Source organism: Rhipicephalus microplus, chromosome 7 (genome assembly GCF_043290135.1).
Source record: "Rhipicephalus microplus isolate Deutch F79 chromosome 7, USDA_Rmic, whole genome shotgun sequence".
In the NCBI taxonomy this organism is placed as follows: domain Eukaryota; kingdom Metazoa; phylum Arthropoda; class Arachnida; order Ixodida; family Ixodidae; genus Rhipicephalus; species Rhipicephalus microplus.
Genome location: NC_134706.1, coordinates 121,048,018 through 121,074,220, shown reverse-complemented (window position 1 = coordinate 121,074,220; position 26,203 = coordinate 121,048,018). Strand labels below are relative to the sequence as shown.

Genomic DNA, 26,203 nt, shown 5'->3' with positions numbered 1-26,203 from the left:
AATCAATGCTTTAATATCCCCAACAGACTTAATGTATTCAGGTGTGCCTCCGGCTTCACTTGGTCGTGTAATATGCTGACAAAATTCATCCGCAACGGTCGTTTCTGGTACATTCTTCACTAAAGCTAAGGCTCTAAATGCTTGTTTATTTGTTAATGTCCCACTGAATGAGCGTAGAAAATTCCATAATTTTGACTCCGGTGTAAGTGGCGTTAGCGAAGTGCCGAATTCCCGCCAGCGCTTTGTGCCTAGTCTATCCAGTTGTCGTCTCATGCAGTCATGCGTTTTTTGACAGTGGCGGAAATCTTCAAGTAGAGCCGCGCGTCTGTACTTTCTTTCAGCTCTCCGGCGAATGACCCTAAGTCTTTCGTATTCAGCGTCTACTCCAGCGCAACCTTCAGGAATTTTAACGCACTTGGAACACCGATTCAATTTGTTTATTTGAGTGATACTAAGCAGTCAGTGTCAGTAACAGTATCAGCCTGATGTGATATATTATGACGAAATGTTTGCCAATTAGTTATCTTTGCTGAGGGCCTATATTAGAAAAGCGTTGTTTTGGAAGCTCTATCAGGATAGGTAAATGGTCAATACCCGCTGTTTTATTGTCTGTTCGCCATGAAGCCACAGATGCAATATCATGTGAGCAGAGTGTGAGGTCTAGGCAACTCGAGTAACTGAAACTTCGTAGGAACGTCACTAAATTGTTATTTAACAAGCACAGTAAACTATCCTGAATTTCTTTTTGTAGGTCCTTTCCGCGACGATCGCAGTACGCACTTCCCCACACGACATTGTTAGCATTTAAATCTCCGCAATATATCACAGCTTTTGTGTACGTCTGAAAAAGTGGTGTCAATGCAGAAAGCGAGATATTTGTGGAAGGCTGGAGATAAACGCTGACTACTGTTATATATACTCGACCAAATCTAATCTCCCATGCTGGATATTTTGGATAATTCGATGATGTAGCATTCAACAATACTAATGGCAGATTTTTTCTCACGCATATCATCGCTCTGCTCGGTCCTGTAGATCTAGAGGACATATACACAACGTAGTTCGATAACCGAAAAGTAGCCTCTACCCCGGCCTCTGTAATACATAACACTGGAAAGGAGCTCTGAGCCACAAATTTTCTGAAGTCCGCACGCTTAAGGCGAATAATATTCGTATTTCATTAGAAGATTAAGACAATATAATAACAATTATTCATGTATTGCCTGCGCAGTGAACGTTGTGAATATTTGTAACACTACCTGTTCCATCGACAAGATGACTTTGACCTCAGGAAGGCTGTTAGCCTGTGGGATTGCGGCTATTATGGCTTTTAAAGCCGATAATAACATTGCTATTACAAGATGAGCTAACGACAGATATGAGCTTTCTGGTTGCGTTACACTTACTGGACGCGATGTGCTTGTGCGTCCTCCAATGTTAACCACGTGGTTACTTTTCTCTTAACATCCCTCTTGAGGCTCTTGTCGAGCTTGCTGCTGGCTTGTTGATGTCCCCGCACTTTTATCTTGATTTCGTTGTCCCCTTGCAGCTTGCACGTACGTCATTACAGAGTTCTGACGTTTAGGTGCTTGCAGTCGAGGATGCCGTGCAGGGATCATGGTGTTCATGTTAAGCTCAGGCACGTCATGCTGTTGCGTGCGACCATAGATGATGTCATGTTGATATTGAAGAGAAGCCGCCTTGTTCTGCGGGCATCCAGAGAACCAAGCAGCATGGGGCCCCTTACAAGTAGCCCACTTAGGGGGTGTTATCGATTTGGAGTCCTTGTGATGGTGTTCTTCGGCGCATATTTTGCAGCGCCTTGTTCATCGGTGGTTTTTTGCCAAATGTCCGAACCTCTGACAATTATAGCAGCGTCTTGCTGGGCCGAGATATTCCTCAACTGGATGGCTTGTAAATCCAAGGGATATTTTCTCTGGAAAAGGTTTGTCCTAACTGAATTATAAAATCACACTTCTCAGTGGGTGCGATGCTACAGTGCCATTTTTGTCGTATGTTATGAGTCTGGCGTGTAGCCGATGTGAGTCCTGCCTCTCTTAAATATTCTGCGAGTTGTTCTGTGTACTCTATAGACACTTGTCTGATTTCGTCAACATTTCGCATGTAAGACTCCGGAATGAATGGCTTCACCAGCGAGCCAGCGTCCTGCCTCCTGCATGTTTCCGCCTGGTCTTACACTCTCACCTTTTTCGCAGAGCTTACTTCGACATGTTTTCAGCTTTCCTCATCGCCTTCAAAACGAGTGTTGGCGCCCTGATGTAAGAAACACTGGTAGAACCAGGTTGACTCACATGCTCGTTGGTTCCAAAGCCACGCTGTGGTAAAGGTGGCCCTTGCCACGCTTGCACACCGTGGCTGGTTCCGTCCGCCAAGGTAACGGTGAAACGTCGGCGCTCAGTACCGTCACACCACTTCCTGCTGTCAGGAGTCACAGCTGATGCTGTCTTCAAAACTGTAAAAAGATTTTTGCGGCTGGAAAAACCTAATTTGCAGGAGCACATAAAGCATGAAACAATAGTTTTATCACGCTGCAATAGCATTGATTTATATGTGGGGTTTAACGTCCACCATATGATTATGAGAGACGCCATAGTGGAGGGCTCCGGAAATTTCCACCCCCTGGGGTTCTTTAATTTGCACCCAAATCTGAGCACACGGGCCTACAGGATTTCTGCTTCTATCGGAAATGTAGCCGCTGCAGCCGGGATTCAATTCCGTCACCTGCGGGTCAGCAACCGAGCCCCCTAGCCACTGACCACCACAGTGGGGTGCTGCAATGACATTCTCTCTTCTCTCGTCTCGATGAAAGCGCTCGAAACTAAGCAGGGAGAGATGGCACGTATAAATAAAAACGTCATCCCTTCGTGATCTTGAACACCCTTTCTCTTTATTTTCTTTTCGAATACGAGTCTTTTCGATGCGATCACGCGCGAATGCGTGGATAGGTCGCGCCCTCCCGTGGCGGTCACTTTCACGAACAAGCGCCCATGCTCACGTCAGCCAATGGTTCATACATTGTCTTTTACGCAATGATTTCAGGCACCCTACGTCATTTCATGAGAGGAGTAAAGGCGATTTTTGCCTGAGTTTGAGAATTTATTGCAACAGAATGCGAGCAGCGCTATAATATTTGGCTCGCGTATGCTCAAGTGCTGCGACTTCCGACATACAGTGTCTTCTTGCCATGCATGAAAAGTGTTGCAGGACCCCTTCAAGGACGAAATTATTGCAGCAAAGAAGATATCATGCCTCCCCGGTGAACATTCGTACAGTTCTTTGCAATGACCTCCCACTCGACAGCGAGCCTTCTTGAAAGGGCATTTCTAGAATAAGAAGACTTTCTGGTATAATTTAGCAGCATATTTTGATGAAATGATTCATCTGGCAGCCCATAAAAACGAAGATTGCATCAGCACTGATTGCAGAAGCTTTCGGCGCTTCTAGAAAAGTATTAGATTACCACCCACGCTGCGAATGGCTGAAAAAAAGCGGATCATTGTAGAGCAGTTAGGTATCCTGGACAATTCAATTTCTAACATTCCAAACTGAATGTCTACAAGATGCTGGCCCATGCAGCATCGGGCAGTCATTCATACGACAGTGGCAACGCCTGTTTTTGATGTCACAAACAAAGCCGCGTAACAAAGTGAAGTAAGTATACCAGGACTGAGCGAGTTCAGGGACTTCTTTATTTTGGTGACGCGAAATACTGATTAGTGTGCATTGTTTTCATTTGTGGGACAATAAAATCATCATGACAATGAGCATAATTCGTATACGCGGCGATCCTGTTATTGAGGGTTCGACTGCGTAATGTAGCAGTGTTTGACTTAGTACACACCCAATAGTAATGCACCTAGGTCGACGTTCTTACGTTACACAAACGATGTGATACTCTCTTCATCTCATCTCATGGATATGTATAGCGTTAATCAGCAATATTGGCATGTTGGCAATAATCGGCTTTCATATCATTGTTGAACTCCGCTGCTCGGTTTGTGTCTGGTAGTGCAAAGAAGGACGAACCAACAACAGACCAAGGAAGCTGCCGAGTGACATTGTCTCTTGCCGAGTGACATGCCGAGTGACATGTCAGCAGCTACCCTTACAAAAATCCTATATATGGACTTATATAAAAATCCCCATATATGGCTACATCAGCAATTGGGCATATCTGGCTTTATATGGAATCTCCATATATGGGCCCTATATAACCTGATATGTCTAAATCCTGATATAGCCATATAGGGCCTTTTACCCCCATTAATGGGTGTTGCTGTATATGGCCATATATGGCTATATAGAAGCACATATATAAGGTCTTATATGGATGCTTTCATATATGGTCTTATATGGATTCCTTTATATAAAGCCATTCAAATGATTCATCTATATTAGTTCAGCCTGTGTCACCGGCAAAAAATACAGCTGCTCAAATCATTCTTCAGCTAGAAATATAGCTGTTTGTTGAAAGGTCTGCATGCAGTCACCATCATTTCCAAAACAAAGGCACTCATACCCCCTCAACACTCTTGTTCAATTAAGTTATCCTCATTATATCTCGAGTTATTCTCAACAACTAATTGCTAAAATGTAACTTGGCATCATATTTAAAGTTTGTGGTGGGCACATGTCACCGTTAGTCCACTTTTCTTGAAGAGATACATTCTTTGTGCTTAAATTTATGGCTTACTTATCGACACTTTTTTATTTATCTATTTATTTCATTACCCACAGCACCAATTGGCGTTACATTGGGGGAGGGTTTGGAAAAAGTTGAATACAAAAAATACATAGTCAGCCAAACAAATAATCAAAGTCACCTGAATCACAATCTGCAAGAGAAATTCATATATAAATCGAAACATGTGACACACCCCAAAAATGCAACGCAGTAATTCTAACATAAAATAAAACAAATATTTGAGAGTGTAGAGGCAATGCTAGAAGGCAGTTGGTTCCATCTTGTAATTTTTTTGGTAAAAAATCATTTTGATATACGTCAGTCTTGCATGCGAATTTTCTTACTTTGAACCTATGGTCAACATGGTTTGAGACTTAGTTCGGTGCAAGTAAATATTCCGCTTTATCGATTCCGACTTGACAAAAATAAAAAGCATAAAAGAAGCCAATTTGAGTTTCGTAAAGATATTTTTCACAGTATGTTTATTTAAAACTTTTCTCGCGTGTCAATGAAGCGTTCATAGTCAGTCAAAACGAAATATTGACTTGCTGTTGACCGTATGACTGCGTGTACATTGAATAACTTAAATGAGTTGATAATCAACTTTGAGGAGTTCGGTCAAAAGTGATTGGTATGCAGGCTTGCATGTACAAGTATTGTGACGAATGGCCTATAGAACGACTGCTAAAACTGGTGTCTATAGATCTCTGTGCGCGTGGGAACGAAGGCTTTTAGCAATCATTCTTGCCAACGGGACACTAAAAACGTACTTTGTAAACGTAACCCGCTTTCCGTTCTGTCAATACTGCATCATTAACGTAACAGCGGTAAAGAGCTGGTTCCGCAGAAATTCTGGCGTAGGCATCGGTGGCTCTCAGTGAAAATTGTCTTGTCCATGATCTAAAATTGAGAGAATGCAAATAAAGCCAATATTATAAATTGTTGGGTTTGCGTGATGGCCGAAATCATGCAGGCCATTTGCATGGCAAGCAAGTGCTCTACCACATAGCTACGCATCTGCTTGGAAATAAAGCATGAATAACTTTCTCTTGTTAGAAATGCAAGGAAAATAACTGTCATGCTTAATGAATACACGTATCCTGCATACAGGTTCCACAGCACACATTTATATCGCAGCAATATTGCATGATACTAGCGTCCATTGTCATCGGGCATCACAACACGTTATTACCAACGTGACTTCGCGATCTAAAGACAGCGAACCATTACAAAAGGCACACACGTTACTGCGCGTATTCCCTCACGACTGCGTAGTGGGTGCATAAAGTTTTAAAACATTTCACACACATAATATTGAGAAGCACGTTCTGCTGAGTGAGTTGGTACTTCATCTTAACGTAGTTGCGCGAAAAAATTTGAAGTGCGAAAGAAAGACACCTGGACACAGCGCACACTGACAACTGAAACCTTATTGGAGAAAACAGACATAAGTATGTGGTTGCGAGAACAAGTGAGGTGGAAAAAAAAAAGATTAGATGAGCAGACATCTAATCATTTTCTTTCACCGTGGGAACATCGTGTGGTGTACGGCACTGCGCTGTCGTGTAAGAAGTATTATTTAGGATTCAATATTATAACTGTATATCACAAAGCTTCTCCATAAGGACAACCATTCTCTAACCAATCATCACATTGTAAAGAGTGTGGCTGCGCGCCCTTGTTTGATGATACGGTAGTTAAAGCTGGATTCAGTGACACGGTAGCGCAGGAAATCGAAGAGGCGTATTTCATAAACAAAGCTGCGGATTCATGTGTCACGTAACTCTCACTTATGTTACTTGCTACTGAGGTACCTTTTCTGGAAGCGCATATCATTTATATAATCTGTCTGCTCATCTAATCAATTTCTTTCACCGCACGTGTTCTCGTAACCGCATATATATATGTCTGTTTTCTTCAACAAAGTTTCAGTCGTCCGTGAGTGCTGTGTCTAGGTGTCTTCCTTTTGTATTTCAATTTTTCACGCAACTCAGTTTTAAGTTATATTGCTCGTTCTTTAAATTTCTGCTACCCCTTTTTTACACAAAATGCAGCCATGTGCGAACCTTTATTGAGACACTTTCAACATTCTCCATCACACAGTACTATTCCACAATTAAAATTGTTCAAGTAGCATCATGCAATAAAGAGTACACACTGAGTGATTGAACTACGCACAAGAAACAGGATCGATACTGCTATCACGTTCAACTACGAAAAACAGAGTTTAATGGTCCTCCAGTTTTTTCACACAGTAGCAAGCCTTAATGCATCAAACTAGTTTATTTGTCGGCCTGGATGGAGGCGGAAATGTTGTAGGCCCGTGTGCTCAGATTTGGGTGCACGTTAAAGAAACCCATGTGGTCGAAATTTCCGGAGCCCTCCACTACGGCGTCTCTCATAATCATATAGTGGTTTTGGGACGTAAAACCCCACATATCAATCAATCAATTTGTCGGCCTGCGTAAAACTATCTACAGTGCTCACGGATTAAAACGTGACATCACATTATTTTGTGTAACTATGTATGTGGGTATGCGCAGTTTCTCAAGATAACCACGCGATGTTGCGACATCAGTAACGATAATGTTGCCTGTGATGTACGCATTCCAGTCAAATTTACACTAGTATCACCCTGATTGCAGATGGTGGAAACAAAATACGGGCTATTCTTAAGTTTTTCCGTTTGGATCTGTGACATTGCACCCTGCTTTGAAGAATCAAACTAGCAACAAAATTTTAACTGCGTGTCCTTATCAAAACACACGTAAATATAAAGCAAGTAGAACGTAGACAAAAAAAGATAAAATGAAACGCAAGACAAATTCAAACGTGGGCTCATAAATCTCACGACACCCTTGGGTTGGAGATATGCAACTCTTTTTTATTTGTGATTGCGCAAGTTGTAATTTATCCTTGGTAATTCCTCAAGCGTTAAAATGAGGAAAGTACAAAAAAGTATATTTATATCAATATATTTTTAAAAGTACAATGGCACAAAACCCATATTTTCCTGGCGTAGATTTTTCGAATAAATAGAGCACTGTCTGGATCAAGTGAAAAAAAAGAAAGTGTTGTATCGCTTAAACAAAACAGCTTAATGACGTAACCATGATTACCATGAAGTTATTTACTCAGCAAGCATGCAATGCGCTATGTTTTCGACTTATCTTAATATTTATGAACAACGTGTGAAGGTAATGAAAATGATGAGCTTACCTTAACATTTAACCGAGACTTGTCTTTCTAGGAGCCTGTTAATCCTGATAACCTATTCACACCTTAAAGCCACCACGTCCATTCGTACTGCTTTAGGAAGAAGTTTTGAAGAAACGCTTGCCCGCAAGCATGGGTGTCCATTTTTTTTCCTACGAAAAGTGGACGATCGCCAATCCAGCGGCGTACACACGCACACGCACACAAAAACATTTCCACGTCCGTCCACAATTTTGTCACGTACAGCGCAGTAGATTGCTGAGAGCTGCGCGATTATCTTGTGTAAATTGGAGCAATGGTTGAACACGAAGTAAGAGCAAGAGGAATGAAAATGAACCAACTCGATGAGAACTGCACCCGTGACTCCGGCGAGCAAAAAAGCAACAATGACGCGGCCGGATACAGTGCATGCAGGCTTGACAATGAACACAGCCATGGACATTACATTACTCCTTGAGATCAATGATTTACGCACTTTTCACTAGAACTAAATTTTCCTGAGCCCATTGGCGAACGACGTTTTATTTTTTTAACAATTATTGACGCAATATTATTACCATACGACTGAATGTTTGAGCAAACTTTTTTCTTCGTCTTTACTTGAAATGGGCCGCGGCACTCTCTTTCCTGCTGTGTCGACAGACTGTTGTAGGCCACGGCAGGGCTGCATGGTGCCTACGCGCGATTCTTCGAACCATTTTCTCCGAATTGTGCACTCATCTGACAGGTGCGCTTTTTTGTATTTTAGGGGCGAAGCTCCTTAGGGCGTGGGCTGTGCGTCCCCTGTAGCCTGTATGTAGCCACCTCTAGTTTAGTTCTTGCAGTGTTCACTAGATGGCGGTACCGTCTCCTGTATGTAGCCACCTCTCGTTTAGTTCTTGTAGTGTTTACTAGATGGTGGTACTTGTAGCTGATGATGAGAAGATGCAAGATGTTATAAACTAGAAAGTGGTACTTGTAGTTGATGAAAGACGCGAGATCTTATAAAATAGGAATGATGTCACATATGGCGCGTGTCATTGGTAGAAGGCAATCGTTCGATTTAGTGCGGCGACGTACGCTAGGGGGAGCGATGTAATAAAATCGAGTGGGCAAAATGTGCAGAGGATTCATGGTTTACCAGGTTTACCTCCGGAGCTTCGCCCACTCATCATCATTCACTTCGTGGATAAGGCGGAATTTTTTTTACTGTGCGCACCCCTTGCAACCTGGCAACCAGGCGAGTTTTTTCGGACAATGGACTTCAACTTCCTCTCGCGGGCCCCGAAAGCTGCACGTGCAAGATCTTTGAGACAGGCATTCCGTGGAGCTGAAATCACTGCTTCGTGTACGCTGGCTACGAAGACGCACTTCAGCCGAATTTTCATCTTATTTCGCAAGAATTTATAATGATAATAATAATATTCAATCAACCAATAATCAATCAATCATTTTTTAACCTATCCAAGAACAACCATAGGGTCTTTCATGCTGGCGCGCGCGAAAAAACAAACAAACAATACATTACAGACTGTCCACAGAAATGCAAATCAATAAAAAGATTAAAAAACGAGCAGTCGAAAAGAAGTCAACGCACAATGGAAGCAACAAATAAAAGAGTATATGGGACTGAAAAATAATGTGGAAATTGGACTGAAATGGGAATAATGTGGAAATAGGACTGAAAAATAATGTGGAATATACATAACCGTGCCGAAGGCTTCCTGAAAGACGGAAGAGGGAAGAATCTGTGCATGTGCAAAGCTACGTTAGGACATGGCAGCCCTCACTGACAAAAAAAATGACTGTAGACTATGAAAAACATAATGAATCAAGAAAGTTGACGTTAGAGAGACTCGGTATTCTGTAAAGGATAGAGTGTTGAAAGAAGCTGCCAGGTAAATGCAACGGTCGATTCTCTCTCGATAACTTACGCGGAGTTTGAAGATGATTACAACTGAGAAGGGCAGAATATCTCACCCTGAACTAGCCTTTAAATAAATAACAGCTCAGCGTGATTTTGCCGGCCGTTAACAGATGGCAAATATAATAATCTAGCAGTGTTGAAAGGATTCTGGTGAAACGAAGAGGGTAAATGCTTAAGAAATTTTTCGGTACTGACTCAGTAGCGCTACTGCTGGATTTAGCAAGGCGATTCCAAATCAGATATGCATATGTACTCAAGTTGACCACGACATATCGCGGTGTACAATTTGTAGAAGGCTGTCGGAGAACCGGATTCTCGAGAGATGTTAAAACAACAGGGAGAGAACGAAGGCATTGCATGGCAGCACATTTATTGCAAGTAGAAAAAACTCAGCATGCTATAAAGAGAACACGAACATAACTGATCTCATAAAACTTACATAACGACACAATATTGACAGCATACGGAATCGAAACGTTGGACGCTTTGTGAGATACAACAACAATAATAATAACATTAACAACAACAACAACAACAACAACAACAACAACAACAACAACAACAACAACAACAACAACAACAACAACAGTAATAATAATAATAATAATAATAATAATAATAATAATAATAATAATAATAATAATAGTAGTAATAATAATAATAATAATAATAAATAATAATAAAATAATAATACATTCATATCATTCTGACATGGCCGAAAATATCTGGCCACATTTAATGAAATGCTAGTGTTAGGGTGCCCATGAATCTCTATACGCGAGTGTACAATTGCGCAGTTTGGTGGGTATGTACCGGCATACATATCCTATTGGTAAGTGCACTACCGTGTTGGTGTTGAAAGAATATGTTCCCAAACAGTTTTAATCGTTACGCGCATGCACAGCAAAGGGCTGTTTACATAATGTAGAGTTTGGCTTAGGCATCACGCCAGCCCGCAAAAATGTGTCATACTAATGGTATTCACAAGGCAATGTTTAAGCTAATCCTGATTATGGCACGTGCGCATTAGTGACCTCGACCAAGTAATGACACACCCACACAAAATAGAAGTTTTGTGAATTCAGCAGCCTACGTGAAATGTTGTTATAAAGCTTCAGCAATTCATTAAATGGTCCATTAAATGTGTATCACGTGTGAGTCAGTTGCACCTTTCTTAATGTACATGTCTATGACGTGAGATTTATTTGACGCTTGCATTACAAGCATTACACTAAATTGTTTGTTCACTAGTGCAATCATAAAGTTTTCGATAAATTTACTATGTGCACAGCCAGGAACATTATACGTAGCAAAAGGAAACGCAAGATGCATTTTGGCAATAAATTAGTACAACTTCCATTTTGAATGTAATCATAATCGTGCCTGCAAGTTGCATTCACGTAAGTTCTTTTTTGTTTTTGAAAATACTCCCTTAAACATTGCATTGCGCGTGCAATTATAGTAAATGGCTGTTGAAAGCAATCGCAGATGAGGCGTCAACAGGAATAATTGAAATCTTGTTATATGAAGGGAGCATATAGCCATCAAAACCTTCAAATAATCAGAAATTTTTTCCACCGATGTGGAAGCTAAAAGTGAATTGAAATTACTATTTCTGGCTGCCGCTTTAAACAATGCATTAATGTGAACAATATAAGTTGCATGCATTTTGCCTTTACATAACACTGTATAGTGTTGCTCTATAATAATAGTGAGGTTCGGAAGATACAATACGTTTTGTGACTTGATACGATTTCTTCCTCGTAAAACATGTCTGCTCTAGTATACATTATTTACGTCGTATTAATTACAACTTATTGTTTTAAACCTAAATGCCATGAAAAATGTACGAGTTAAATTACACGAATGCATGCATATATGCATTCAACTGAGTTGCAACTATCACGTACACAAAGCTGACCTGAAATTTGGGGTTTTTTGCATGGCAGGAACAACATATATAATGAATACTCCTATTGTTGTAAAAAATAAGCAGGTCAGCTTTGTGTACAAATTGTTATATATTACAATCCGCATAAAAGTGTGATCATGGTGCTAAATATATACGTGGTTCATCCCAAATAAGGAAGCACTTCCACATATAAGGATCCACTTGATATGTTATACATGGTGTGGCCGTGCCTTATTTGGCCGTATTTGACTCCTTAGATGGGCCAAACGCGTCATATATGGTGTATATAACCCCATACATGAACCGACTCCACCAGATATACATCCATATATGGTAAATAGAAGCCACATATGCTGACATATATGCTTATATGTGGCCACATATGATGCCATATATGCTTATATGTGGCCACATATAACCTATATATGGGCCGTGTATGGCGTTTCCGTAAAGGTAGGCGGGAGCGCAGCCCACCCAGGAAGCCCACAACGTACGACGAATATTGTTTTCACACTAGCTATCCGAGGTCCGATCTCAGCCCAGGGTTCCCGGCTGCGGCGGCTGCATTTCTGATGGAGGCGAAAATGTTGTAAGCCTGTGTTCTCAGATTTGGGGGCACGTTAAAGAACCCCAGGTGGTCGAAATTTCCGGAGCCCTCCACCACGGCGTCTCTAATAATCATATGGTGGTTTTGGGACATTATACCCCACATATCAATCAATCAATCAATTAGTCAATCAGTCAATCGGCCCAATGTTGCCGGCACTGACCCTATAAAGGCTGTGCTGACGGCTTAGGCCAAAAACACTGGGTCAGCTTTGTCCCGCTTTATCCGACATTTAAGTTTAACCGGCAATAATGGGCCTGGTGGCCGCCATATTAACCACATGAGCTGAGCCAAGGGCTTTCATCGGCATATAGTAGGCCACTTTTACCATTCTTCAGCCTATGTCGGGTGAGCCATTGGCTTTTGCTGTTTATTATTGAGCCACTTTTGCCCCTCTTCAGCTGACATTCGCTGAAGAGCTGAGCCTCTTCAGCTTTAGTTTGCTGAGCCATTGGCATTATGCGGCTAAAATTGGGACCCCTTGGCCATCTGTGAGACAGCGTTGAGCTTATAATCCTTCTGCCGAGATTATGCGGCCTTTTAGAACCTGTCTGTTCTTGAGCTTACGATTAAGATTCGATCAAAGCAGGCATTACCCAAGTGCTGTTCGTTGATTGACGTGCGTATCGATGAGACGTCAAACACCCTTAGTACGCGTTTCATTGTGAAAACATCATGCGGCCGCCCTTATTACTAGTTTGCCCCACCTAACGTGGCTAGTTTGCGCCACCTAACGTGGCTAACGTACTCGGCTGCTGTTCTGCAGGTGGCGGGATCAAACCCGGCTGCGGCCACTGCACTTTTGATGGAGGCGAAAATGATCCGCAGATGACGGTATCGACTCCCGGCAGTGGCGACCCCATTTTTGATGGAGGAGAAAGAGACCCGTGTACTTAGATTTAGGCGTACGTTACAAAACCCCGGGTGTGACCAAAATTTCCAGATTGCTCCACAATGGCGTCTCTCACAATCATATGGTGGTATTGGGAAATCAAACAAAAAAAGGCGCATGAATAATACTTATCCTAATAAATACTCACGAAGTTTATTTTATACTGCAGCAATATTGTACACTAATATTGAATAAACTATACAGCAAAAGAATAGAGCATTTAGATGTTCAATGCTTGCCACGCTGGAAAAAGCCGCTGCATTGATTGGTGTACTCTTGAAAATACTAAACTGCATTTATTGTGTAGTGCTAATGCAGCAAGTATGATTTGGGAGGCGAAGGATCACCGAATGAATAGATTACATTCTCTTAGCTTGTGCTATGACAATGACCAACTGTTATCACTATCATAGGCACTTTCCTACCTAAAAATACGGCCTTCAGTAGCATGACTGACTCGCATTACTCGGCCACTTCGTTGACCCTTTGTTGAACGTAACTAAAGTATTGGCACTTTCTAACACATGACAATAACTTATGAGCCAAGCTCGAATTAACCCACTTTGGTAAATGTTTTTGCAAATGGTCGGTCAACATCGCTAATATATTCTTTGCCAGCATTCACCTTATCACTTTTGCATGAATACTTTCAGTGGGTCGTTTTATGTGAATGCAAAGTCTGGGGCATAAAAAACGCTGTGATCTTATTATAGCACTATATTCATTACATCCGTCCAGCTTCTGATTGTGTGGCGCAGAGGTCCATAGATTTCTCAAAAACAAGAATAAAAATGTAAGGACACTATATGTACCGAGTGCTCATCAACTGCACGAATGGTTTCATATCTGTGCGTGTGAATGTATTCACGCATGTGCGCGTTGTGGTTATGCAAAAGAAGTACATAGTTATGAACGGCGCAAAAAACAAAAAAAAACATGGAACACAGACAAAGGAGACCACACAGAAACGCGGCGGCCTTGTCTGTGTTGTCTTGTTCATTTGTGTTCCGTCTGTTTTTTGCCCCGTTCATAATTATGAACCAACAACAACTTGCCCGACTGTCAGTGCTACTGAAAGAGGTGCAAGTGCTTGGCTGGTGTAGCATAAATCAACCCCTTGAAAGTAGTAAAAAAGTCATCAAGGCGTATTCTTGAAACAGTTGGGTCATTACTCGACTGAACTAGGTGTGATGCAAAGAAACAGCCAGACGAATTCGAAAGTTGTTTTTGTTAGAACAATGTAGGCCACCTACACTCTCTGACGAACTTACGGACACGTGTTAGCCCCATGTTCGTCAATTCATGTTTTCACTTCATCCCTGTCTTTTAAAAAATCTCTTTCAACAATTGCTTTCCACGTGCTTGTAAAAACTGCCACACTTAGTATTGTCACGAGCTGAGTAGATACTTGAGAATGACGATGACGAAGTGGGGAGCTGGACATGCATGGACTGCAGCAACGTTGCACGCATATGCTTTCAAATTTAATTTTTTGATATACTTTCTTCCCCAAAACATGTTTGGTGGAGGTGCTGTATGACTCGTACACCACCTCAGGACCTGGATCTTCGCAGCGTACAGCGCGTTCCAGCTGACTGACCAAGCTACTCAATGTCAACAACATCCGCCAGCCCCGCAGCCGATCGTTGTGGTGCAAGCTCGTGACCCAGCCTCATTCAACGGCAAAAGTAGCATAGACGCCGACGACTGGCTGGTTCTGTATGGGTGAATTTGTAGCATCAGTTATTGAGATCCAACGCGGATGTTCGCGAACGTCATCTTCTACTTGCGTGGCACGGCATGGAACGGAATGCATCAAGAAGTGTTAACGAGCTTCGACGTCTACAAACAGAAATTACGCTATTTGGGAAACCAATCGGACGAGAAGTGTCGCAACTCGCAACTCGTGCCTAGACATCCACAGAGCCGTACATCGTGTACATCCAGGACGTGTTGGCTTTGTGCAGCAAGGTCGACAAGGGCATGCTTGAGGAGAAATAAGTCTGACACATTCTGAAAGAATTTCCGATGACGGCTTCTGTTTTCTGCTCTGCAAGGACTGCTCGTTGGTAGATTCGGTCATAGACGAATGCAACGCTTCGAATAGGCGTAAAGTAGGCACATCGTTCATCGATCTGACCACCTTCCCAACACGACGGAAACGTTCTTTTGCGAAGATCTGAAAGAGATACCCACAGTACATCAACCATCAAAGCGGGAAAACGTAACCAGCTTTGTCCGTGGGGAACTTGAGGCTATGTCGCCCGCTATGTCTAGCTACAGTGCTCCAGGATACAGCTTTACTGCTGTTTAAAAATACAGGTGATGGTTCGCCAAGAGATCGCAAATATTGGCCTCTCATCACCTTATCAAAATGTCCCTGCTACTTCCAGATCAGCTCCTCCAGTCGTTGCGGCTGCTACTCCAAACCACAGCTTCTCGCCAAGACGAAACCCAGTTGAAAAGCGCACTCCTCATGATGAGCCCATATCTCACGTGCTATCGGATAGGGCACATCACCCGCCATTGTCACAGCCATTCGACCTCATCGCGTCGAGCTTCTACAATTGGGGATCCCGCTCCGAGCATGCGCCTTATGGCCCGTAGTACCAATCTGAGACAAGTGCAAAGACTCTTCTAAGACATCGGTCCAGCTGCGCACCATCGCCGCTGCATTGCAAGTCCCGCTCGACCACAGCTCTCTGCTTTCGGTGTCCCTACGACCGTTCGACGGAAAACGAGCTGGTGCAGCCCCCTGAGCTAACGCTGCATTCACGACTTGGGCTGCAAATCCTCTGATAACTCCCGACTGGCGGTGCAACCTTTTTACAATTCTCGTCAATTGTTTACCTGTAACTGATCCTATTAAAACCAGAGCACAAGTATCTCTGATGAGCGCAGACCTCCACCACCGATTCCAAATAGTTCTGACGCCGACAATTGCAACTGCCGTTGGTACAGCGTATGGAAGTACTCCTGCTGTGCGTGGAATGTTCAGTGCGCGATTAATGATTTCTGAGCATCAAGCTGTACTGAAAAATTGCCCCCCCCTCCTGACCTCATTCTTGGACTGCACTTTATGACACGCACGCTGCGCTATTAACTGTTCTGAAAGTCTCTTGAGATACCGTTTCTGTCAGCCCATCCCGCCTACGCTCTGTCGATTTCATCTGACAGAGATAGCGGTTTGCGAGCGGATTGCGCAATATGTTATTTTGGGATGTGACACACCTCGCAAAGTTTGTAATTTTTAGATGCGGAGCATCTTATACTCGCGCCTTGTAGTGCGCCGTCCGCGCCGTCCGCACCGCTTCTCGAACATTCGACAGCTGACGCGCGCGCATGCGCCGTCGCGCCGTCGCCCACTCTTCCACCATCTCTGCATCCCTTCCTCCTCTACACACCGCGCGCGCTTCACTCCTCCACCATCTGTGCACCCTTCCTCCTCTACACACCGCGTTCGACATCTACAATTCTCCTGATTCTCCAGTGGACGCGCATGTGGCGTCGCGCTTCGAGAACATTCAACAGCTGACAGTGCATGCGCCGTCGTGCTGTATATATACTCAAGGTCGGCGCTCGCTCGCTCAGTTGCCGCTGGTCGGTTGGTTTGTACGGCGCGTCGACGTCCAAGGTCACGGTGAAATGAATTCCAACGAATCCACAAACACAATGATCGACGTCCCTTCGACCAGCGCCGCCGTTTCGCATACGTGTGTACGTGTTCACTCATTTAACACCTCCTCCTACAACCAAGTTAACCAATTTAGCCATCGACCCAAGTAAGTCGCAATTTAACACCCCATTTCACAACCACGTTAACCAATTTAGCCATTGACCCAAGTAAGTCGCACTTTAACACCCCGTTAACCAATTATATGGTCCGCATCCTCCTCAGTGTTCCCCCGAGGGAAGCTGCGGGCAATTTTTTTTCTGTTAAGCGGAAGTGATGACTTGTAAATGGCATATCAAGAATAATCTATGTGGATTCATTAATACGCTTGGGCTGGGTGACTTTCTGGTTCAGTTGAATATGCAACTCTGATTATCTCGGAGGATGCCTATGAATAATTCGTGGCTTTCCTATCACTATCAGGTAGGTTGAAATCGCCCACTATCCCACTGTGGTGGCCTGGTGGCTAAGGTACTCAGCTGCTGACCTCAAGGTCGCGGGATCAAATCCCGGTGTGGTGGCTGCATTTATGATGGAGGCGAAAATGCTGTAAGCCCATATGCTCAGATTTGGGAGCGCGTTAAAGGACCCCTGTTGACGGAATTTCTGGAGCTCTCCACTACAGGGTCTCTCACAAAGATATGGCGGTTTTGGGACGTTATGTTCCAGATATCAACCACCGAGTCAATCTAAATCGCCCACAATGATTAGCCGGCCACATGACACATGACGTTGTAGATAGTCGTATAGTGAACGTGTGACGCTACAATCAGATATCGGACATCGGTAAACGCACGCGACGGTGACGGGGTGTGTTGGACCAACATTAGTTTGCACAAGGTAGCTTCAACATCTCCTACTTCCGGAAGTCCTGAAAAAGAGCTAGCTATTTTACGAATAATTCGACGCCACCGCCACGTGTCTGTATTCTCCGACTACTGATTAATTTGGTGGGGTCGACTCAACGTCCATGATATCTTGTGTCAGCGTTGCCTTTGTCACAGCAACAAAATATGGCTAATATTTTTGTTTAGTACTGATTCTGGGGAATCTACCTCATTAAAAATGCTGCGTGCACTTAAACTTATGAAGGCTATTTAGTATTTCGTAGTCAGCGCGGTGATTTCTAATGGTCTGCTGTTTTTTTTTTTGAGCTAAAGAGGCCCTACAGCCTCTTTAACGATATTACACCACCCCGGCTTTCATCCCAGCAATACAGCTCGCCATTTATTTTCAGCTCGTCATAAGTGAAAGAAACACTTTCTCCAATCTTTTTTTTTTGCTTTGACGTAAATTCAGAGCTTTGTTCTTGTGTCTCAAATATTGACTGAAAATCTTCACTCATGGAATAATTGCTTCCTTTCAACATATTGCTGTTTTTCAAAACCCTAGTTTTATCTAGAATTTCGGCAACTTTCATGATTGTCTGTAGATTTTTTTGCTGCTGCTTTGCGTAGTCTGTGAATTCGTTCAACCGCAACAGGTTCGATTTTGAGAATGCCTGTTGTTATTATTATTGTGGTGATGTGAATAAAAATGGCAGTAACAGGCCACCCTTTCAATATCTGCTGCAAAGATAGGTTTGCTAAAAAAGATTTCAGCTAGGGTGAATCCATGCAACGAATAGTCGGCCAACTTTAAAAGGCTGCTAATTCACATGACACTGTGGTCACGTGAATAACTCGAAAAGATGAAGTACACCGCGTAATTCCAAATTTGATGGAGAGTGAAAGATAATCGCATAAGGCCGTATAGGCTGCCTGCGTGCTATAATTTAGATAAATATATGACGAACTGCGCAGACATAAATACTACGGGGCACGAATACATCGATCCTGTTAGCGGTACCCGGTGCCATCTGTTTAATTTTTTTTCCACTTGGTTGTGGACCATAACTTTTGCTACGTGCAACGTGCAACATGATTAGATAAGCTCGCTAAGGGTGGACAATTCTTCAAATGCGAAATGTTTTGATAAGGTGCTAAGTGTTTCATTACTCGATCGTCCTCGAAAGGCGGAACGCCACTCGACATGTTCGACCAGGTGTGGCTCGACGAAGACGACATCGATTCGCTCTTCCCAGGATTAGGGCTTCACCGTCCTTGCACCGCTGAAGTACACCAAAACTCGAGTTCCACGTCCTATTGTCACATCATCGACAGGCTGTGCTTTGGAACAGCGTTCGGTGGCACGCCGGCTTCCAGCTGCGGGAGCTCACGGCACCCGGAGAACTGTCACTCGTACGCGTGGCACGTGACGGAGGCCGACGGCAGGAACAGCATGGTCGCGACGTGCGTCTCCTCTTCCACGTTCTTTTGGAGTGTCATCGATGCGTCGTCGGCGTGAAGCTCAACGATGTTCTGGTGGAAGGCAGTGGACTCCAAGAGTTCCGAGTCCGCGTCTCGTCGGCGTCTTGGGACAACACGAGTCTGCGGTCACTGAAACTCGTCAGCCTTTTTTCTGACTACAGGTACGGTGTTCTTTCACCAACATAAAACCTACTCAGCTGGCTACTTTCCTAAATCATTCATTGGCATGCGTATTCGTAGTGGCATGATCGGGGGGGGGGGGATAGGGCGTACAATTCACACAAGCAAGCTCAAGCGCCAGTTTGTAGTAAACGTTTCTTAGATATAAACTAGCGTACTCCTTCTCGGTCCCGTTTTCAAACTTATTTTTATTCAACGAACTTACTCATGTTTACTTCCATTCTGTAATAGATTCGGTATGTTTCATCATTTTGTGTGCTTAAATGATTCGTCGACCCCACATTGCAGTGACAGGTCATTTCTTAAGTGACAGGTTTGACATGTACCCACTGCATTGTACTCGCCATCTTAGAGCGCTAAAGACACGCCAGACTGCTGCAGGTTTTTATAAAACGCGCCCGTACCCAACGCGAACAGTACAGCTAATTCTGAAGCTTCCCACAGGTCACGGGATCGAATCGCGGCAGCGGCGGTTGCATTTCCGATGGAGACGTAAATGTTGTAGGCCTGTGGGCTCAGATTTGGCTGCACGTTAAAGATCCCCAGGTCGTCGAAATTTCTGGAGCCTTTAACTATGGCGTCTCTCATAAGCATATCTGGGTTTTGGGACGTTAAACCACACATATAAATCAATTCTGATACTATCAACTTTACCAACGATAATGACCTTCGATGCCACTCGTCTAAATGCCAAGGTGCCTCACTGCAATACAGTTTATCAGTGGTCGATGCTGTGATTTCCTTTATTAGCGTGCAGCGCGTATTGCTGATACTGTGACTTTTAATTGACGCAAGTTCACGCATTGAAAACATGGCTCTTTAACAACCAGAGTGCCACGCTCTTCACCGTCATGACCACGTGGCATCTAACCTCTAGTGCCGTCTCTCTGCAGGTTCATTCAGGGGGACTTATTTGCAGACCTCTGCTCAATGAATCAGCTGCGAGAGCTCGTGATCTCGGCCACCGGCAAAGCTGTTTCCCGCCTAGTAGACCTTGTTCGTTCCCTGCTGCGCTCGGCAAGTCTCTCAGCCCTGTCACTCTCGGGGCTATGTCTCAACAGGATAAACTCACAGTTATTGGTTAAAGCGTTGCAGAGAAACCGCACAGTGACTGACTTGTCCGTTCACAGCAGCATTCTGCACTCCTGGAAATCTAAGGGCGTGCCCTGGTTTTCCGTCTACCTGAAAGAAAGCACTACGTTGTCTGCTCTAACATTAGAGGGCATGAGCTCATAGCCGGAAAACACTGTTAAAGAGCTAAGAGGTGTACTAGCTCCTGAAATTGCTCCCAGTTCCCTCGAGAAACTCAAGCTTTCCGGTTTCCTCTTGGACTATGGCTGCGTTTGCCTGCTTTCTTCATTAGTGGCTAAACAGGGCGGCTCTCTAAAACACCTCGATATTAGCGGCTGCAGATGGATGTTGAAAGGTTCACAAAAGAGCCTGGACGCACCAACGAACGATGTCCAACCGTTTGAACAATACTGTGTGGGGCTAGAGCCATTGGACAAACGCGAAGAAGTCAGGCTGTCGCACCTCTCAGTCAACGTAAAAGGCTTGAAATTACACGACTTCAAGACTCCGTTATTTGTGGCCACCCCTCTCGAATCTCTCAGGACCATATCGATCTGCGACGTGGCACTAGACGTACTGCCCGAGATCTGCCGGGCTGTTCGGTAGGCCGAGATCAGCGACATGGTCCACATTACGGACGAATACCTGGTCGGCCCCATGGCACTGTCCAAGCTCGAACACTTTCGGGAAGCAGTCTGTCACGTTGTCGTTAGTTGTCTCAGAGAGACAAGCGTCAGTCCCTTCTGCGAAACCGTACATATAGTGCGTTCTTGGAACCACGTGACTACTTTCCGACTCACTATTTCAAAGGTGGCTATGCGTGACGGCTTCATGATGTGGTCTTTGTGCTGCTACGTGAACGAGGCTAATACGCTGAAGGAATTTGAACTGAGGGGTTGCATGAGCCAGACCTTAGCACCTGCCTCGGCGAAGTTACCGTCAACCACAGCCTTCTCCTGCAGGTGATCTTCTCCAACTCGAGCCTACGAACATTGTGACTGAGCCAGATTCGGTTGGGTGAGGTCAACCTGAACTTTATGGTCGACGCCGTGTATTGCAACGATACGTTGACCGAACTTGACTTCTCTTCATGGGACCTTTCCGAGAGAACGACAGTCTGCTTCGCCTACTTGCCATCGATTTCGACATCAACGAAACGCTATTGCGCCTTCGCGTTTCCAACACTTCCTGCAATAATACGCAAAATGAAGGATGGGCCGTAATCGAAGCCTTTCTCAGTCGCAACGTGGGTTTTGTCACGTGCGCGTCCCACTACGTGGTGTAATTTGCAGACGACAATCGCTGCATGGAAGCCTTAGCTTCTGTTCGGAGAAGCCAGGCTCTGATCGACAAAGTTCAAGAACTCGCTGCCGTCGACGAAGCTGATGCGGCTTGCTTAGTCGAAGCTCTGGTCAGCACGGACTTTCCGTGATGTTGCTTTCTTTCGCGTGTTCCACCTGTTGTATTTGACAAAGAGGTCTGCTATGGTCGGCTGTTGTAAACATCATCCCTGCGTTTTTCAGAGCGTGTTCATACCTACATGTGCAGGACTTTAGCGACGCGAGATGCAAGAAACCCTGTGTGTTATTCTGCCGGAAACTAATCTGTGTGAACTTTGCGAATGTACTCTTATTCACACATTCAGTTTAAAAACAGTGACCTGCAGCCACATTATATTCACTTGCCTATGTGTTCTGCTGTACGCTACTGCGCATCTCTCAAGTACGCCCATGATGTCAAATCTTTTAGCTTTGACAATAGTGCTCAATTTATCTTTTAAAAGAAATTCATTCAATGCTCAAACAAGTCTGTGTTGCTTTTTTAGGCGCCGCAGAAGATACCTTCACAGCATACTGATCTTTCGCACAGAAAATGTTAGGAGCTTTGTTGGCAAGGTTGCCATGTGAAGTGATCTGCGAGGAATAAGTAATTTTTGCATGACAGATGAGCCAATGTTCACATCGATTCTAATCTGTTCGTCCTGCCTTAGGTCCGACGTAATTCTTCAGCCAAGGTATTTATGTTTGTGTACTCTGCTCAGAGCAGTGCCATTTATAGTGTAGCAAAAGTTCGTAGCAAAGGTGCCGTATTTATAATCATGAGATTGCATTTTTCAAACGCTTGAGCATTTTAGTGCAAACTTCGGCAGCGCTTTGTGGTAAAATTTATACACGAGTCAACAAGGACTCTTTAAAACCACACAATTTTCGGCAACTAATACCACCTAAGTTTTTGTCAAACAATGATTGTACTACAGCCTGACCATATCATGAGGAAGAAGAGAGAATGGTTGAGAAGGAAAGGTACGGAGGTGAGCCAGTCCAAAGTAACCGGTTTGCTACCCAAAAGTGGGAAAGAGGTTGGGGTGATTGAAAGAAGGAAAGAGAGAAAATCATCAGCGTGTTTATTTTGTATGACGCTGCAGTGACTTGGAACCCACTAAGAGGTTACGGCCTGGTGCCCTTTCTCTTGTGATGTGTGAATAAGGTGCCGAATTTTGAATACGATTCGTTGGTATGGCCCATGACGCAGTGCCGATAACACCAATTCTGGGGCTGCCTTAGAGTTTGTGAACATCGGTCACTGTAGAGGTGGTTTCCGATCTAACAAACGAATTAACTCATGTGTAACAAGGCTGTAAGATAAAAAATGCTAAAAATGGCGCAAGTCGAGACACTGCCCTCTCAAAACATAACTATTCCCATGTTTAAATCTGAAAATGGAAGCGCATGTTACTGTAACTCAGACAAAACATGTAACATGGAAGCGTAGTTACTAATACTCAAACAACGCTACACAGTTGTTACTGCTTTTTTTACATAGTGCGTGTTGGGACGATTTTCTCCGAAATTGGCATAATCAAAGATTGTTCCTCGAAATTTTCGCCTGCAGAGTTTATCATTCGAACAAGGTTTGCTGTTGCGTATGAAGAAGTATTTTCTTACTGAAGCACTGAAGGCAGCTCGCTACATCGCAGTTTGGTGTGAAGTATACTGTAGTAAGTACTTTGATATTGTACGTGTAAATGATTTTTGCTACGAGGCCATTGCGCAACATCGAAAGCCACTGAGCAGTCGTTCCCTTTCTCGCGGCTCTGTCACAGCATCCACCGAGAAGCGAAATTGTATCGTCGACCGCCGTACTTTGCGCCGATATCAGTGTACAGCGCATTGCTGCCTGTCATTTAGGTGTCCGTTTCGCAGCCGAATCAGAGTTCCTACTTTGAAGGTGCCGACTGCTCCCACCTTCAAAGCCTCGTCATGACAACATGGTGAACCTCACAATATTGCCGCTTTGCAGTTGCTATCACCGTTATGTGTCGTGTAGTATATATATATATATATATATATATATATATATATATATATATATATATATATGTGTGACGTAAGAAGGTAGGGATGGTTAGAAGTAGATGGAGAACAAGCAAAGCAGAACGGAATAATCATGGCGTATGAGCCAGGCCACGTCTTCCATTCATCGTAGCGTCACACGAGCCGACAGGATGGAGACCTGCCTGCCCCTTCATCAGTCACTCATCATCGGCGCAGTTTCCCAGAAGACGCCCTGACCATACATTGACTACCGGATCATCGCCTAGGAGGACAACGACCAGCACCATGACAGAACCATCGGCTGACCTCGACATCCTCAAGTACACCGGAGCAGCGGACGATGGACCCGTACAAGACTGGTTCGACCTGTTCGAGTTCCACGCTACCGCTGCATCTTGGTCGGAACGGGAAATGGTGACGAACTTCAGCGACTACGGTGAGGCATTTAAATTTTACCTCGCCCACATATTCGACAACGGCGAGTCTTGGCAAAAGATAAAACAAGAAATGATCGTTTGGTTCAAAAAATACGATGACGACTACGACGAAGACTTTCTTGCAACCCACCATCCACAGAAAACTGCACTCAGTCGTCAATTTTACAGGCAGTCTTCAACCATTCGAACGCACAACAAGATCCGACATCTGACAAAAGACGAAGTGGCACACGAGTTCAGTGGCAGACGACAATGCGTATTTTGGGAAAAACACAGCCATCGAGCGCGCCTCCCTTCTGCACGAAAGTCGGCATTTGCGAAGTCATCGCTTCAGCATATGACCCGAGACGTTGCCCAACCACCTGATGCCCTTCACTCTTCGTCTCGCATACGTGGTGTACCACCTAGGTTTTCGTCACGCGGTTCTTCAAGCGCTCCTAGCCCTCACCACTTGCCTTGTGAGGACGCAGTATTCATGGTAGATGACCTGGCGCATCGAAAAAATACCCTGTCAAGCTATCGTTCTTCCGTACGGTTTCATGCATCGCCGTCCGGTGCTCACACTCTCGAGAGTCAAAACAAAACAGAAGGCTCAGACGCATCGAACGTCGCACGCTACCAGGCGCAAGAACTACTCGCAGCGAACAGCGAAAAAGAAGCCCCTGAAGAGCTTCGTGTCATTTCTACGGCACCGCAGACTTGCCTAAATCTGCATTTCAAACCTAGTAATGCCATGTCACCTGTGGCGCCCACATGCAGAGCTCACCAATTCACGAATCGAACAAATTCAGAAGTACATGATACATCAAACCTCGCACACAGTTGTCTTTCGGAAACGCCCGTAATGAACCCCGTCACGGAAGCCTCTGAAGAGCATGCTAGCAATGATGACGCATTACCAACTATGCCATACAAGCAAGACACCAGTTCACCATTCATCAGCTGTCTACAGGAAGCGTCAAACACCGAAGGAAATGAGTGCCCCATTCCGGAAAGGGCGCCACTGCAGCCATCTCCCAAGCAGCCTCAGCAAAGGAAGCAAAGCCAAGTTCACAAACTCATGCTACAACGAGAGAGACTGCAACGAGGGCATCGACGAACGCAAAGTTCGATGGAAGCGCACTCTTCATTAGAAGAACATCGGAAAATAAGATCTCTCATTAAAGACGTCAGGCACTTTCGCACAATGAAAAGTTACCAGAGACACTCCCTGCACTTGCTATTACACCGACTGCACCACCACAGAAGATGCCGAGAAAGACGCCGAAGCACTGCTTGCACACCGCAAGCACTCAGGCACTTCGTCAGAGTCTGTGAAAAAGCACGAAAGCAAGAAGCACCAGAATCGCACCATTCACGACGAAAAATGCAACACCCACGAAATACGAGCCGACGATGCAACAATACGTTCAAACCTTGCTTAGTCCCCAGAACAGTTCAAGCAGTATTGCCAGTATCCATGTATGGCGCACTATATCCAGAACGCAACAGTCAAGCTCGTCCACCAGAGTCGTCATAAAAATCACCGGACTGCCCCCTCGGCCTTGAAGATCTAATGAGATTGTGGAACTCCGTCGGGACGTGAAACTGAATTTGGCCTTTATGTTGTTTATTCTATTCTTCAATTTGTTGTAGTTTGTAACCGGTACCATCTTTCGGGGGAGGGGGAATCCTGTGACATCAGAAGGCAGGGATGGTTAGGAGAAGTAGATGAAGAAGAAGCAGAACGGAATAAACATGGCGTATGAGTCAGGCCACGTCTCCGATTTATCGTAGCAACAAATATATATATATATATATATATATATATATATATATATATATGTGTATATATATATATATATATAAGAATAACTTCGATTGCCGCAAGGTTATAATTATGAAAGTAAATGCGCTTTCACATAACTGTTTATTCCGCCGACATTTCGACGGGAGCACCGTCTTTTTTAAGGCATAATAA

General features: G+C 44.2%; 1 protein-coding gene across 1 annotated transcript; it reads left to right on the top strand.

The window, feature by feature from the left end:
* The first annotated feature begins 1,847 nt into the window (after positions 1 to 1,847).
* On the top strand, positions 1,848 to 22,277 carry LOC142767852 (uncharacterized). The gene is made up of 4 exons (XM_075870097.1): positions 1,848 to 1,945; positions 2,217 to 2,279; positions 19,028 to 19,381; positions 20,294 to 22,277. The coding sequence occupies exons 1-4, from the start codon at positions 1,848 to 1,850 to the stop codon at positions 20,634 to 20,636; spliced, it is 858 nt and encodes a 285-aa protein (XP_075726212.1). The 3' UTR covers positions 20,637 to 22,277.
* The last annotated feature ends 3,926 nt before the right edge of the window (positions 22,278 to 26,203 follow it).